Genomic DNA, 17,970 nt, shown 5'->3' with positions numbered 1-17,970 from the left:
CGTGTCAAAATGTACCATTTAAAAAATAAGAAGGACTTGTTCAAGAATTTTTTGGGAAATGAGTAACGAAAATATGAATTTTGTGCGTTACTTTTCGTTTAGTCTATATTTGGACGTTTAAAAATTTAATTCTAGAAAAATCACCTACCTCTTTCAAGTCAGTAAGTTACAGTTGCTTCTGGCGATCCTTTCTTGGACACATTTATTTCACAGTAAATTTGGCAGGATGTCACAGTTGAAAGTGAAGTTAAAGATAGTGTGATGAAATAGAATTTGTTTTGATTTGGTATTAATTCCAAATTTTATCACCAGAGTGGCTATTTGAAGCACTCACTGCCATCGCTCGTTCCAGCTTTAAAACACGTTCAGGGCATAAACAATAAAACGCAGGTTTATGGTTTGAATATTTTATATATCACACAAAGAGCATATACATACATCGAATTTTATTTACATTTTTTTTGAAAATTTAATTATGCTATTTCACTTAATTACAAATCGAAAAATCGATTCAAAAATCAACACAGCGTTTCAAAACGCCGTATTGTAACATGGCTTTGGTGCACCCTGAATTGGATCAGTATTTTAAAAAATGTAAAAACTTAATACGAATTTGTACTGTGAATGAAATCAGTAAATATAATGTGTTTGAATATAGCGCGTCCTGATCCTATACAGGGCGCGGTGTTTTAAACTAGATTTTTTCAATAAAAATGCTTGCGCACATGAATAATAATTTAAAAACTGTTAATTATAATAAAATTGGTCGGCTTTCATACAACTCATAAAATGTTATATTTCTCCATATTTACATATTTGCAGTCTGTATAATCGGTCCGAGTGCGACCTTCGGACCAACATATATCTCTCGTCCACACATAAATACTTTATAATAACGTGAAGATTGCACATGTCTTTAAAATTTTCCTTCTTCTATGTACATCACTTGTATTAAAAATGCCTTAAAACAAACTAACATCTATATACAATACATTACAAACGTTTGCATCTTTGTACTTAATTATACATACAAACTGGTCATGAAATCACCCAATTTACAAAAAGAAACTAAATAAAATGTACATAATGACAGATGACCAGTTTTTCTCATGATCACGTTCAATTAATTAAATCCTTAACGTTAATATCTACAATTCTTACATTAAATTCCTTGTTTTTCAGGTTACTCCATTTTATCACGTGTATTCCGACCGCCAACTAGTCTGCAAAGAAACAACAAGCATTAATTTATGCAAACATTTCAGCTGGAGTGCATGAAAAACATTTTTTATGGGAAATGAATTAATATTTTTCAAGTCTACTTTACTTGTGTAGTAAAGGTACAGGGTTAGTCTATTAAAAGTATATTTATACTACTTACATCTCAAAAACTAATAATCACACAGAATTCGGAGTTTGCTATTAAATACTTTGTATTTTTCTCTATGTCTGCGAATGTTTTACAGAATCTTTCTATAATTACTTCTAATTAAAATTCATTAATTAATTAATTAATTAGTATTAAATAGCTGCAAAAATGTTACTTCTTGCGTCATCAAAGGAGAAAAGATGCTCAAACGTTGTCTTGTGATAAAAATCCGTAAGAAAATATTGCTAGCACCAAAAATAACAATTAATGAAGTAAAAATAAAAAATTCAAATAAACGTAATTTTGATTCTAGTAAATATTTTTTGCTCGAAAAGATCACTGTTTTAAAATAACATTAGAAATCATAAAATTTCGATTAGGTAATTAATAATTCTATATTTTTAATTTTATTTTATTAATTAATTAATTTTAAATTTATGGAAGGTTAGAAAATGTCTGAAAAAAATCACATTAATAGAGAAAAACGTTAAGTATTTAATATCAAACGCTCAATTATGTGTGGCTATTAGTTTTTGAGATATAGTGAAATGTTAACAGAATCACCCTGTATATTACTATGTAATAATTTTGGCAATGCAGGGTGTCGTAAAAAGTTGAAAAAGTCCATTATTGACTTTTCAATTTCAGAAAATTAATCTTTTTTCACAACTTTTTTTAATCAAACTTTGACTTTATAGTGAAATGAAATTGTTTTCATATAGGTAATTAATAAATTTCTCCTGTAATTAACTATTCAGATCACACAATTTTTAATGATTAATTATTGTAACGCTATCTTGATGCTTGGGGTGCTATACATATGAGGAATTGAGCATACTGACTTGACTTGACTTGGCTGTATAGACTTGAAAAATTTTAATTCATTTCCTATTAAAAATATTAAATTAACTTACCATTCCATTCGATGCTAGCCCCAGCCCTGCTGCGCTCAGCGAGCTCATGTGGTGGTGGTAGGAGGCGGTGGGAGGCGGCGCAGGGGGCGGCGGGCCCGAGACGAAGCCCTGCGGGTGCGTACTGTGCTGGTACCAATGGCTCATGGCATGATGGGGATGGAGTGCGGCGTTCAAATGCGGGTGTCCGCCGCCCATGCCGCCCCCAAAACCGCCGCCGCCGAAACCGCCCTTGCTGCTGTCCAACGGCTTCATCATATCACCCATCATTCCGCCGAGTGATAGACAGGAACCACCACTTTTCTTCTTTTTGCTTTTCGACGATAGTTTTCGATTCCTCGTCTGGATGCCCTCTTTCTTCATCGTTAATGGTCGGTTCACCTGAAACCAAAACGATCATTTCAGAAAAATGCCCGCTACTGGAGAGGAGATTTATGGTCGTGGAACATGTTATTGAAAGATGAATGTGTGAATGGGGAGCGCAGGGCCGGGCTTGGAGATAACTTAAAACAAGATTTTTTACTCAGGGCCGTCCGAAAATTTTGTAATTTTAATAAAAGATTTTGGCAGTTCAAGTTTTTTGACTTATATTGTAGAAAAAATAATGTTTTAAAAATTTGGTGACAAGATAAAACAAGGCTAAATTCGTTTCTGCTATTAGTTTTTGGAAGTTTTTAGAGTCGTAAAAGGTCCACCGTTTTAAGAAAGCAATTAAACAAGGGTGTTAATTTGAAGAGATTTTTAAACTAAGGCTAAAGTATTTCAAGACTAAAACATAACCTCGAAATATATTAACTTTGAGCTCGTTTCAAGCAATTAAAAAAAATACTGCCCGTTGTGTATCTACCATTGAAGCTTATTTTCTATTGGTACTCGTATAAAGGTTCAAGTTTTTGTAGCATGGAACTCATTTTTGTGCATGAAATAATCTAAAACTTGTTTCTATCAACAAACACTAAGTATTTAATAAGAAATCGCCACAATAATTTAAATTCTGAATCGAATAATAATATTATGATAGAGTATCTTGTAAACTAGAGTTTAAATACAAAAATATTAAGATTAAAGATAAATTATTAACTTAATCCCTGAAAACAAAGTATAAAAAAGACAAAAATGTTACGAAGTCAAACAAAAGTTTGACAAAATAAGATTAAGATTATTCCATCTAAGTCTGTGTAAAATCCATTTTTGATCAGAATTATTGTCTCTCAAAATACAAGTTTTTGGTATTTAAAATTTGCACGTTTTTCCTTAATTTGTGTAATGACCGTTTGAGTTTTTTAGGTTTTTCAGTTTCAGTTTCAAAGTTTATTGCAAATACTATCTCTTGATATAGTTGCCAAACTATAGAAAAAATGACAACAGCCCACTTATATATAGCTTAAACCTAAAATTTCAATAGGTTTCAAAACATATAATATATATTATAAACCTAAAAAATCAGAACCTATAGAAAAATAAAAACTCGAATTCTTGAAAAAACAAAGCTCAAGATAAAAGTTTTACTTTTTATATTTTCCGATTTATTGCCAAAGTGATTTTTTTTGTATTGATTAGAAATGTTATTATCATTAGCTACAGATACAAGTTTTTGATTTTTCGTAATTTTGAGTTTACTTTACAATTTTACGTTGATTTGTGTATCGTTTTTATTTTAAAGAATTTCTTTCTGATTTTAATTTTATTTTTCGATTCGCATTTCAGTAAATAATTTTAATAAAAACGCATTATTATGAGTTGTAACAAAACAAAATTAAATATAAAATTTAATGTTATTTCGAAATCTTTTCTAGAAAAGTGCGAACGTTCAATTAATTAAATAGCTCGAATAAAAAAAAAACAAAAAAATTAAAAACTAGGTACATTTTTCAAATCAAAAAAATGTTGCAAGATGGGATACATTTTGCTAAAAGCCCTTACATGTAAAAACTCGAATAAAATAATTTTGTCCTATTTTACTTCAAATCTATTCAAATATCATATTAATGCCGTTTTAAAAAGTTAGTGATTCTCTATCACAATTATAATTACATTAAGTCCCGCTGTAAACACAATTTTGTTTTGCAAGATAATTTTTTTTATTTCGAGTCGATACACAATTATGTTTTGATTCTCTCATAACAAATGAAATTTTTTCGCAAATACACTTTATCACGAAGAAGGAGAAAACAAACACATATTAAACCAATTTTCTATTTGTACGTGTTGTCTGTTGCTTTGATCACCTCGATCTAGAAAGTGGACTAAAAATCCGGTTGAAGACAGTTTGTCACTGTTGTTCCTACCCATTGTGTGGGTGCGTTATTTGTGTGCAAAATCTCCCCTCAGGCCCCCAAAATTTCCTAATCCGCCACTGTAGGTGGGTCCCGAAATCGGTCAATTAACCACGTAGTTTTCAGGCCGCTCGGGGCCAAACTTGTGAGCTATTTCCAATTAGTATAAATCAAAAAACGTTCACCGAGTTGCGGTAATAGGAACACGGGATTTGAAGCTGGGCTACCGTTCGTTCTTGGCCATTCATCAAGAAAAAATAATTTATATACACCCGTCTGGAATAATTCCATGCACTGGCACGACGCAATGACCCGGAAGTTTCCGGAGGAAGCGCCCGGATTCCGGTCAGAAGCACCGTCAGCCACCCTCTCGTGTTTTTCACGATTCGAATGCGATACAAGTGATCCGATCGAGTTTAATTAGGTTTGGCGTTTTAAAGAGTTCTGACGAGCAGTCACGATGTTATTTCATTTCACAATTCCTGGTTGTGTATAATACGGTGGGATTTTTTCGAAAATCGGATACAAAACGACATCGCTGTTATCTGGACGGTTTGATCTAGATGGTTTCCCTTCTTGTCGAAGAGCTCTGTCATTAGACTATCCGACGGACCGAGATGACAACATGTCTTGAATTGCTCCCGAAATGATACTTTATCCTTACAATAGGGGCGGAATCCTGGGGTGTTTGTCCGGGATATACTTACTACTTGCTCGGCTATTGATACTGGAGCGGCATGTCCCCTTGAGATAATGGTAATCTATTTTACTTGAAACGTTTCTATTGTCGCGACGCTTGTAGCCAGGAAATTGCCCTGTATTGTGTCATGACTTTGTCTACCTATGTCAGGCTTTTACCGCACTCACCCCCCGTTTCATACACACTTTAATTTCTTATTCGACCTTTAACAATTTTACAAAGTAAGAATTTTTCAAGTATTTTGAGCTCAGATATTGTCAAACCATAATCCTTTCTTTTATTTGCTTTTTTATTTAACTACACTGGAATTTAAGTTCCTGTTTTGACCAAAATATGATTTATCTAATGTTTGTGAATTCTTTTCATAAACTTTCTCAAAGGAAAGTGTGTTTGTCCTTATATGGCCCCTAGTCAATTAATATTATAACTTATACTCGAACATGATTAATTTAAACAGAGCCGCATTAGCTCTTTTTTACGACGACTAGATGCAATATATGTTTAATTTTTTAAGAGTGTTTTGGACACGCATTTAGATTCAAAACTGTTCAAAAAATCGTAAAATCGAACCGAAAATATCTTATTTATGCCTTTGACAAGCCAGTTTTGTCAAAACCCATTTTTTATCAATTTATTTAATGGAACGAGAAACTACAAAATTGATTTTTTACTCAAGTGTTTATAATTGTCCAAAATAAGCCAAAAAATCAAAATAATATATAGTTTTGTGTTTTAAGTTGTTTTGTCTTGTTTTTTAAAAATGTGATTATTTCAGAACATTTCTCAAAAATTAGCCAAAACATCACTGAATTAAAACGAAACAAAAAGTTTTTGTGTGTTATACCTGGATGCCTGAGCACGTTTTCAGTCAAGTAACAAAGTTTTTTATTGAAATTTCACAAAAATTAATTGAAAAGTCTTAAAATTACTTCAAAAACGAAGCAGTTTTCGAACGTTTAAAAGCACATTAACATTATTGTGATAAAAATGCTCTTGAAAATTCAATAAAATTTATTGAAAATGATACCACTTTACCATTTTTACGTTATATTTGCACTTTTTTTTTATTAAAAACACAACAAAAAAACGTTGAAACGGTGAAATTGGCGAAATTTTTATAAAACGTGAAGAAATCATTTGTAAAAAATTATATTCTTTTGCCTATTTCTTTCAACGGGTTAACACATAATTTGATAATAAATTAATAAAAAAAGATCAAAAATCATCGAATTTTGTCGAAAATGATTGCCTTTTTCGGGCGCTTAAACACGTTTTTGAGATAAAAGCTCAGTTTTCGCACAAGTTTGAAAAATCACAAAACTGGATCGTATATTACATTATTTCAGAGTTAAATTTGAAAGGTTTTTTGATCTTAAACGAGATTATTTTGAGGAATTTAGTCCAAAATAATCCGAAAAGTCAAAATTACAATTATTTGTTTTGCCAGCGAAATAGAACGTTTTTCAAAAAACGCTACTTTTTCTCAAAATTTGAACAATCAGCCGAGAAAACACTGAATTGTCGCGATTATTTAATCAAAAAAACGCCGAAAAATTTTAGTGTCATTTAATTTAAGTGGGATATTATTAAAATTGCACAAAAAGTTCCTGAGCTAAGTTAAAATTTTCAATATTTTTTCCTTTTTTGGACCGTTTTAGTTTATCTTAGAAAAACGATATGTTAAAATGGCGTTTAGCTTTGCCTTTTTTCAGTAAAGCAATAATTTTACAAAAGCTGAAAAATAGAAAAATCACTAGTTTAAAAATGGAGTAATTTTTGCTTATTATTAATAATATGCTTATTATTTTTTCTAAAACGCAGTTTTTTATAAGTTTTATTAGGACGGGCTGAAAATACAATAAACTTGATCTAAAAGTACAAAATTTTATCATATTTTGCATTTTACATCCAAGAATGCAATTATTTAGCAAAATTGTTTCAAATATTACCGAAACATACAGGTTTGGCTCCAAAACGTTGTAATTTTTGCTTTTTTGGGGCGCTTTATCACTTTATTGATCTAAAAGTGAGTTTAGTTATCCTCATTCCGGCATTACAGTTGAAAAACAAACCAAAATAAAATTGCCAAAGTTTGCGAAAATGTTGCTAGTTTAAAAATAATACAAAAAAATCGTTGGATTTTAGTGAAAATGATGCAATTTTTTTTAACCGGAAAAAAAATACGTAGATCAAAAATGACTTTTTTCTCAGATTTTTGGCACGTTGTAGAGATAGAAAAGTAAATATTATTTTCTTAAATTACTTTGTTTTTATTAATTAAATTCAGTTTTTCATGAATTTGAAGCCTCCATACTGACTGGTGTCATTTTTTTTCTCGTTCACTGATCATTTTTGATATTCCGTCCCATTGCAGGTGCAGGTTTTTAATGTGAAAGCCTCGAAGAGAGTATGAGTAATTACACTTATGCAAGCTGTGACAGGAATTTAGAATTCGCGAGTCATGTCAGAATAAATCTTGAAGTAAATACGTCGGCATGGCCCATTTCTATCACCGTTTTGTTATAGACGAGAGCGTGAAGCGGCTTCTGAACATCACAAACACATGAGAAACAGTTTCGTTATTTGCATATTAAAAGTCAGTCCATGTTCGGGTGAGCCTCGAGTCATTCAACCGCAAGCAAAAATCCTGAATTATTCTCATATTATTCACAATATTCGACCGTCAACTCAATGATGTTACAAACCAAGCGAGTACGTGACAAGAGATGTCCTGGCGGCGACAATAGAGAGAACCTTCTCTTTATGAAGAATTGCAACAACAAACACAGTCCAGTGACCGCGCGGCTTGTTGAATATGTGATTAGTGTGTCGCAATATGTGTCTCTCTAAAACTCCTAATTGAAGTATTTTGCCGCTCTCGATCTAATTTGTCCGGCGGGGAATGCGACTGGAGGTGGATCAGCACTCTCATCACATAGAGCAAATTTAATTGCAATAACTCCAAGTCCGCTCCGGGTGTTTATCTGGACGCGGCGCGCATCACAATACACCACACGAAGGTGACAACGAAGGTGACGGCATATCGTCACAAAATCGACTTCAAAAACAAATTTTCTCTTCCTCTAATTCTAATTTACTGAAATTTACCAAGTTTAAAAGTAATTGAGGTGTGGATAAATGATTACTTAAACAAATGAACTGAAGTTGAATAAGTAATTTCAAAAATAAAAATATTGTCTAAATTTTTGAGGTAACTTTTAGAGAATTCAAAATCCTAATAAACAATTTCTAATAAATATCATCATTTATTTTCTAACTGCCAACATGAGTAACTATGTAAAAATAAGTCAACAGAAACAGCTATTCTGTTCATTTATGCATTCAACATAAGTCCGAGAATGCATAAATCACTTGAAAAAATATTCCAATAGGATGCCTTCTAGATTTGTCAAAAGCTATCGACTCATTAGACATTGAATATTTATTGAACAAATTAGATTTACCTTTTTGGGATTCGTGGAAACGCACATTATTGGTTTAAATGGAATCTTAAAAACAGAAATAATTTTCTCAAAATTGAAGAAATAATAGAACATTTGTATTCCAATTCCTTAGAAACTAAAACAGGAGTTCCTCAAGGCAGTGCAATTGGCCCTTTGTTTTTTTTATAATAATAATTAATGTTCTGGCGTAGTAGAGAATATACAAAGTTGGATAATAATGAGGACGATACCAAGGTTCATATTGAAATATATCAAATGAAGTAAACGATGTTATACATAATCTGGAACAAATGTATTCTCTTTAAAAAGAAAAATTATATATGTTTCTCAAAAGATCTGGCAAAACATGGGATAAGTTCAACTAAAAACACAAACTTTTTAGGAATTACGATGGTTTGTGTAAGTTAGCAAAATGTCTAAAAGATTTAACAAATGCAACAAATAAGAAAATTTTAATTTAAACTAATTAAAAGTTGCTATGTTACACAATTACACATATTTCCAAGGAGTTCAACATATGGAATAACTCGAAAAGTGGAATATGGATGCATTATTTAAATAGAGATTTTTTCCCGAATTATATGGTTGGCACGTAATTGTTGCAAAGGTTAATTTAAGCTTATTAATTTGTTGTCTATGGTAGAAGTATTAATATTAATTATTAATAGTTATGTTTGAAAATCTAAGTCATTTTGTAGAATTTGAAAAAAGTTGTGCATAAAACTAAAAAAAAAAATACTAATTCACAGACTCAAAATCAAAATAAGTGAAATGAGTTGTACAGCGATAAAGTGGGATAACATGAGATCGAAAATATACTGAATTAGAGCACACTATGCCTGCCATTTAAACTTTAGCCACATTTGGCCGTTTATTTACCGCGGCACTTTTGAGGTTATGTAGTCTTATGCTGGTTTTACACAGCATAAGATGTGCCTAAGGTTACACTTCACTTTCAAGCCTTGCTCTAATTCAGCACATCTTTGATCTCATGTTATGCTAGATAATAATAAATTAATATTAGTGTTAAAACAATTTAAGGGTGAAGTTCTCTAATTTCTAATTAAATTTACAAACAAATACTCTTCACAATATCTTGTAAGTTGTTGGCTTTTACCAATGTTTGTTATACAATAAATGTTTTAAAAATTTTATTATATTTATTTATATTTCTATGTATGTTTGTATTAGGCGTAATTGTTTATTTCCATTTCCATTTCACTATAAGTAATTGTATTTCTGTGTAAGGACTTTCTAGTAAAATTTTTATCCTATTTTTTTCTTTGCTATTTAAATAATTAAAAGTATGTATATTCGTACACAGTATCCTAGTTTATTTACTTTAAACAGATTTGCTCTTTATTCCACTAATAATGTTTACACTAATAAAACACATTTTTAAATACAATCCTTTCTGCGGCTATTTTTGTTTTATAAATTACTTGTACAGCGTGTTCAAAAACTAGCGCACCAATTCAATGGTGTGTGGTAGAGAAGTGGTTTCATATAAAGGTAAAAATAGTAAAAAAATTCTTTGTATTAAAGTTATTGATAAATAACTAATTTTAGATAAATGATATGTGGCAACGTTGTCTATCAGTCATGATCGCAATAAAATTTGAGCAACAATAAAAATAAATTATTTTTGAAACAGTTTCCTAGGAAATAATTCCCAGTGTTGGCACACCTACACATTGTGATTTTTTGGACAAATTTTAATTTTTTTAAATTAAAAAAACTGCTAAAATCTGATAGTAAATTTAAAAATAATTATTCATCGTTTTATTAGGAAATGATTACTTAGTGTGAAACATGAAAACATTAAAAAATAATGAAAACTAAAGAAGTTAACACAATAAGTTTGTAGCTCCAGATTTTTTAAAATATGACTTTAGGAATTTTTTCAACATTTTTCCCGTAATCTGCACTTGCTTCTCACAAACGTACCACTGAATTGGTGCACCAGTTTTTGAGCACCCTGTATAAGCTTTAGCATAGTCACTTTACTTTTGCTGATGTAAAACTTTCATTGCATAATGCTCTAAAACCTCAAGGTTCGGTTAACCACCAAAAATTCGTCCTTATACCAAAACTATAGTATTTGATGTATCCATTGTTTGTTTATTTCTAAACTAGGTAGGAGATCGTTATTTATTTAAGATCTTGGTCTAAAAAATAAAAAAAACACTAAGAAATGCAAGTTTTCTTACTGTAAAGTTGAATCAATTCTCGGTTTCAATGAAGGAAAAAATCCAGGTTCGTCCTTGGTGGATTTCTCTCCGGTCCAATTCCGGATGTGCTCGCACTAGGCGACATGATAAATATGAGCAGAGGCCGGGGCACCACACCCGCATAAATCATGAGAACCATTAAATAATACGTGATCGTTTGGTAGCTCAAGGTAGTTGACAGATACCACGGTTATCTAACGTGCACTCCACAGGTGATCGGCTACTACATTAATAATAAGTTGCGTGGTGGTAAAAATAACGACTTGTCTATTTTCGGAAAGAGTTTGTTAGACGACGGAATGCACTATCTTCGCTCGGAGATCCGTTTGATAATCAACTCCCGAGATCTAAACTAAATTACAGAGATATGATACACTTGTGTGCTCGTCAGTGTCGTTTTCACAGCGTGGGCACCGACGGTTTTACTGTTACGAATTTCTCCCGATGTCGGAGGAAATTTAACATTCGCTTCGTTTCGAGACGAATCATCAGTCGAGTTTTTATTTTGATATCCCAGCGGTCGTAACCTTTTGGAAGCTGCGAAGAGCCTCTGGCTGGTAGCTACTAGATTTTTCAACGTAGAGCACATAATCACATAATCGCAGCTCTTAGGCCGGATGGGACGTCAAAAATAATACCAACTTCACATATATCTTCTTGAAACATTGGATGTATATACACACAACCAAAGAAAATCTAAATTTCATGAACTCACACAAAACGTCTTTGTCTGGCCATGTATCAAATTAATCAATGTCAGTTTAATTGGCTGAACATTTGACAAAAGCTCAAATTCGTCCAGTGATATTAATTGAACTTTTTCCACGATTGACATCGAGCATGAATTTATGGTCAGATTTACAGTTGATTAATTTTTTGCTAATCGACCTTTACACGTTGGCAATCAAACGAGGTTGGACAAGTAAGAACGCTCCAAATTATGTTGTAGCCAAATTGAGAACAATTATTGTAATTAAATGTTTGCAATGGTTGATGTCAACAGAATAATGGCTAAAATGTAGGTACTTTCTAATTTAGCAAATCTGAACGCAAAAATGTGCAACAAATTTGTTTTAGGACACTAAATTAAACATTGCTTAAATATGAACATATTTTTCCCGCTGATCTACTCGTAGGTTTTTTAGACATATTACCTAATCGAAGGATCTCATACGTCCTTTCAGCAAATTCATTTGTAAGCTTTAGTTGTGCTCTCTGACTCAAAAAGTTTTCCTCTCATTAAATTAAGTATGAAGTGTTTGTTCTGCCAAAATTTTGGAAATAGTGTGTGTACGATTTGGTTAACTTGCTTTGTTGTCTGTATGTCTGTTTCATATTTTCCGAACCAAAGTTAAAAGAGTTCCTGTTGTTTGAATGAATGGAAATTTTGCATACTTACGTAATCTGCGTGACAATACAAGTCTGTATCGTTAATTAAATTAAAGTTTTATAAATTTTGGAATTTTAACTTGTAAGAAAACATATTCTCTTGTGACTGAACAATATAATGCCAATATAATGTATTTTTTACTAAAGACCGGTTTACAGAAGCGTCATTAATTTAATCCGCAATTAAAGGCGTGATTAATTGATCATGTGACCAAATTGAAGCAATTTGGTTGGTCCATTCGCGTTGTTAACTTTTCACAACGAATTAAATCTTAACAGAACTTTCTGTAAAAATTTTGGAAAATGAGTTCACAGTACATCTATTGCTTCAAATTATTTTGCTGTCATTAAGTAACTGTTGGAAGCTGAATTTAAAACAGCAAAGAGATCAGCTCTAGTTTTATGAGATATAGGTAACTTAAGCTAGCATTTCTTTAAAAAAAGGACACAACTTTTAGTCATTTACTTACAGTTGCCTCATTTTTTTTGGTGTTGTTGAATGATTATTGAAAGTTAATTTCAAAACTTCAAACTCTAGTTTTCAAATTAATAGGTAACTCACATTAGTATTCATTTAGAAAAATCCACATAGCTTTTTTAGTCATTTACTTCTCTGTTGCCTCAGAATTTTTTGATGTTGTTGAATAACTAACTATTGGAGGCTGATTTCAAAACTGTATTTTTTTGAGAAAAACGTAACTTACTTTAAAATGGAAACTCAAGCTGAAAGCCAAATTTTGACGTCAGATTTAAAATCTACACTCCGAAAGTATCTGGAATTAACTCTTAAATTTGTGACAACAAACAAAAAGTAAAATTTTGTAAACCAATGTAATAGGAGGCACTCTGGAATTGTTGGTGTGCGATTCTGCAGCAAGAACAGAAAATACTGAGCGTAATTTACAATTGATTGCTGAATCTAATTTACATCTTATGAAGCTACTACACAATCAAAATCAAATTAAAATATATTTTGCTTTGTTTTGATTAAGGATTCAATACACTATTAAACTCATTTTATTGTTTATTCACTCATTACACTTGAGTTCTGCATGAAAAACTTGACAAAAACCACCGACTTTGAACAGGAAAATACAAATCAAGAAAAACACTCAAACACAGATAAGAACTTTCTTTCAGAAATCTCCTCAAAAACCTCCAAATAAAATTTCAAATTCAGGAGGACAAAATTATTTAATTATAGAATCCTGATCCCTTTTGTGCGAGGTAAACGTAAGACCCGACGGTTCGACTTTAAACAGTGTTCTTTGAACCAAACAAAACTACAAAGTGTTTTGCCAAAATTTTCGGTAATGAATACACTTGAAAATCCTCAGTGTTTAGTAACTGGTTGCTGAATCTAATTTCCATCTAATGAAGCTACTCCACAACAAACGTTTTTGAAGATAATTGCTCGTTACTTTTTTCATTTGCCGTTATCTCTGTTCCATCTTTGTCGAGTCATTGTTGAAATGAGTCCGATTTGTTGGTGGATTATAATTAGTTTCGGGTCGTTTTCATTGCAACTGCATCGAGTTGTCGATTTCGGATCTATCACGTCTCTCGAGCTTGCGCTTCCAGTAGGATGTCTGTTCTTGATGTTATATCAAGAGATCTGACCCGATCTGTTCAGCTTATTACGACGCGAGCTATTCCCGTAACAAATTGTTATTGTTGTTGGGTAACGACGTTGTTTAAAGTGGGCGTGGGGACTGGTATGATATACTGGCTGGAGACCGGCTTCGGGCATTCAACATACGCGTTCCGTCGCCAGAACATGTCATTATGATCAACAATCGCACTACCATTTATACACGATGGGCAAAAAAATTATCGACCCGAAAAAATGCTAGGTACTCACGTTGTGCAGTTTGTAGTACAGTCCACAGGCGTTGCAAACTGGCTCTCCGTTTTGGTTGCGTCTCCAGAGTGTTGTGGTGGTTGTCTTGCAGTTAGCACAACTGGTCCCGGCCCTTCTGGCAGCGCTTTGTAAACTCTGCAAAAAAAACAACGAATTGATAAGAGTCAGTATCCACCAAGAACAAGATTTTTCGACCGGAATGTACTCCACTACTACTCTTGTGTCACTGAAGTAAACCTATTGTCAGATTTAATTGGATAGCGATCTCAGCACGATAAGACATCCGAGAGCTTTAGGGGCGATGTTCGGTTGCGACAAGCTCGCGAATTCGAATTGGTTACTTTCGGAGAAGGAGTTGCTATTCTGGACCGTAACGACGGGAATTGTGTCCTAATCACCGTCGTCTTGATTGATTAGAAGATAAATAGGTTTGAGTGGCGACCGGGTGGGATTCTTACTTGCGGGATTAATAGTCCGGGTCAATGCTGACACTAAGGGATTTTTAACTTACAACGGTCTTGACTTTTTAAAAGACTTTGAAAAAACAATTTAACATGGAGTCTGGTCTAATCGATATCGAGTTTTGATTCAAGGTAAAATTTTGGCGAAAAAAGGGTCTTGTGGAAGATGGAAGTTACATACTCTTCGTAATTTATTTGAAACATTAAAAATTTTGCCAATTAGGGTCTGCATGAATTTTCATTAACAAATCTTGTTTGGAAATATTCGTAAAACGGTTGTTTGCCATAAAGGGCTCAAAACGTAATTACGTAACTTCTGAATGTGAATTTATTTGAGATTACAATTTTGGGTCAACGTCGACTAGCGCCCAAAATTTTGTCAAAAATATAAATTGAAACTAACTGAAAAACAATTCGGGTTTGTTCTGAGGGGTAAAAACCTATAGTTTTTCCTCAAATTCTTTTAGGTTCTATGCTATGTTAACGATGATGTTTCTCTGTACATTGAACTCATGATTACATGTGTTACTTCCCAAAGTTTCTTTCGAAAATTTGATACGCCCGAGAAAAGTTTAAAGCTGATCAGACGGAGAAACTAATTTTTCTTAAAGGAAAAATTAAAAATATATATATCTTGTGAACCAATAATTTCTTACAATAAGATTGAGAATATTTTTTTATAGATCTAGTTTAGATCTATCAAGTTGTATTAAAAAATCTTAGATAGAAGTATGCAAGACACATTTTGTTGTTACATACAAAGATGTTCAAAACGTAATTCCGCATGGACTTGAAATCAAAACTTCATATTTTCTTAGCACAAAATCTGAGCAATTAAAGATCTGATCAACGTTTACTAGTGCCATAAATTTCGTTAAGAAATACAAGTTGGAGTTATTTGAAAAAAATAAGGTTGGTTACTCTCCAATCAAAACGTAAATTGCTATCAGTTTAAATTTAAAAAGGTGCATCTTATGTGTATGTTGGATGATAAATAACGACTAAATAATGTGAGTAATTACAGTCACAAAGACCTGGTTACATGTTTATTACCACTCAAAATTTCCTTCGTAAATAGTGATGGTAAGAAAATGCCTGGAAAAGTAGAAGAAAATCAGAGAAGAAATCTAAAAAAGTAGTTTTTCTGTGAACCAATAACTTTTTACGATTGAAATTCAGAATTGTTATTAAAAACAAAAATTTGAATTACACTTATGCCAAAAAGCTTAAAGTTCTCGGGTGTCTAGGTATGCAACTCGCATACGCTCGTTGCATAACGAGAGCCCTCAAACTTTAAGCTTGTGTTTTCGCACTCGTATTATTAATAACTATTAAAATGTTTGCTATAACAAGGATGTTCAAAGTTCTAAAACAAAAAATAACAATCTTCGTCTTCAAAAATAAAAGCTTCCTGAACATGTAATAAGTTACGGACTATTATAATGTCTGTTAGTCCCCAAAGTTGCACTATAAAAATATATAAGTATAGTTTGAACTGTACAAGAAAGTGTTTGATTTGAGGAAGCAAAATTATATTATCTTCTTAACTTCAATTAATATATTTGGATTTTTTCCATCGTTCTTATTTTGTACGTTTAACCTCCTGGTTATAAATTTGTTTTCTCTAAAACTTTCCTTTAAAAATATTGATGTTCCTGGGGAAAATTCAAATCCGATACATATTAGAAAAAACAGTCAATTTTAAAATTTATAACAATTATTTTTTACCAGTGACATTTGAGATATTTATGCAGGGAAGATTTTATTCTACTGAACATTGGCATTTCTATGGAACTGCTTGCAATGCATTGACATGGATTTACTAAAACTGAACATAGGCTAATACAATAATACCAAATAATACATAAGATCTAAGAACTGTAGAAATGCATTGATATGAATTTTTTTAAATGAAGAAAGTAGTAATGGTGTTATTTGTCTTATTGTGCTATAAGTATTAACACATAGTTCTATACTTATAGGTGTTCAAAACCTTAATCTTTAATTGAACCAGATAAGTGCCTGACCTGGCCTAACCCGACCTGACCATTATATTCGTAATGTTTAATTAAATTTCATTATAAAATAAATTAAAAATTGATTTAAAAAATGCAGGTTGACAATAGATTATTAGCTATACTTCAATTTAATTTAAACATTTGTATCAAACGAACCGAAAAAGAAAAAGAAAGGGATTTTTTTAGTTTGCTTCACAATTGTACAAAAAAACTTTTTTATTTATAACTATTTTGTCCATACTCATTCATGATTACTCGTCACTTCTTTATTAAAAATTAGGGTGAAAAATTTTACGATTATTTCTGTGTTTTCATTTCGAAATGAACTCTTTTGCTGACATTTTAAAAAATAACCCAAAAATTTGAACGGCCCTCTTATTCTTTCAGTTTCAGTTAGCAGACAGTAGATTATCGGTGTGAATTTACAGAACTATTGTCATAGGTCAAAACAAAGCAAGGTAGGTCTTGTTTACAAGTTGGGATGGTAAGAAGCACAAAATGAATAATTCATAAAAATTTACTATCAGTTTTACACTGTGATTATTAAATTTACATAAAATCAGCATTTTCCATAACTAGAGTTTGCTGTTAGAATTCAAAAATTAACTACGTTTTAATGGTTGTATGAGTTAAAAAATGCAACTGGTCTTCAGTTTCGATTAAAAAAATGTTGTAGTAAGGTCCCGGAATTGAAAAAAGTCGAAAATCGTGGCCCGGAGTCGGGGGCCGATATTCCATTAGGGCAAAAACACGTTTGGCATAAATCTCGTTTTAATAAATTAAATTCTCATCGATATTTTCCCATAAGAACAGTACCATGGGCCCCGTAATATATAGGTCCATTTTTTTACTATTTATTTATGTCCGTATATCGGATAAACTCGGGGCGATTTTATTATAAAAAGTCTCACTTTCCACGACGCGCTCTGTAATTATAGTCTGAAATTAATGCGGATCACAATCGAAACAAAGCGATGCTGTAAAACGTGCAGCTATCTCGCTGTGGCAAGCCTAAAATAACGACCTTTGCTACGTATCGAAGTTAATAAGTTAACGCCCATCTATTTGAAATTTGATTTACGATTTGTGGCAGGTGAGGGGATCTGACCCTAAACGGGGGGTTGAATTTCACCTGTCTGCTTGTATTGGAATTATATTTTAACTACTTCCGCCGCAGATGTCGCCACGTGCGGCCTTTCACTACCACTCTGCGGTTACTCCAATTATTCACGTGGTCTTAAATCCCGAAACCACCAACCACCCGTCCCGAAATTGCCAATTAAGCGTTAC

The 17,970-nt window shown here is 32.2% G+C and overlaps 1 protein-coding gene across 3 annotated transcripts in view; it reads right to left on the bottom strand.

Annotated features, from left to right (window-relative positions):
* Positions 1 to 391: 391 nt before the first annotated feature.
* Positions 392 to 17,970, bottom strand: part of grn (grain) — a 79,038-nt gene continuing 61,459 nt past the window's right edge. For all 3 annotated transcript variants that reach the window (XM_064360051.1, XM_015984868.2, NM_001164788.1), the window contains 3 exon segments: positions 14,202 to 14,336; positions 2,284 to 2,661; positions 392 to 1,223 (listed from right to left, as the gene is read on the bottom strand). In XM_064360051.1, coding sequence (XP_064216121.1) covers positions 1,197 to 1,223; positions 2,284 to 2,661; positions 14,202 to 14,336 — 540 coding nt within the window. In that variant the 3' untranslated portion in view covers positions 392 to 1,196.

Source organism: Tribolium castaneum, chromosome 2 (genome assembly GCF_031307605.1).
Source record: "Tribolium castaneum strain GA2 chromosome 2, icTriCast1.1, whole genome shotgun sequence".
NCBI lineage: Eukaryota > Metazoa > Arthropoda > Insecta > Coleoptera > Tenebrionidae > Tribolium > Tribolium castaneum.
Note: the sequence above shows the minus strand (reverse complement) of the source record. Positions and strands in the feature narration are given on the sequence as shown.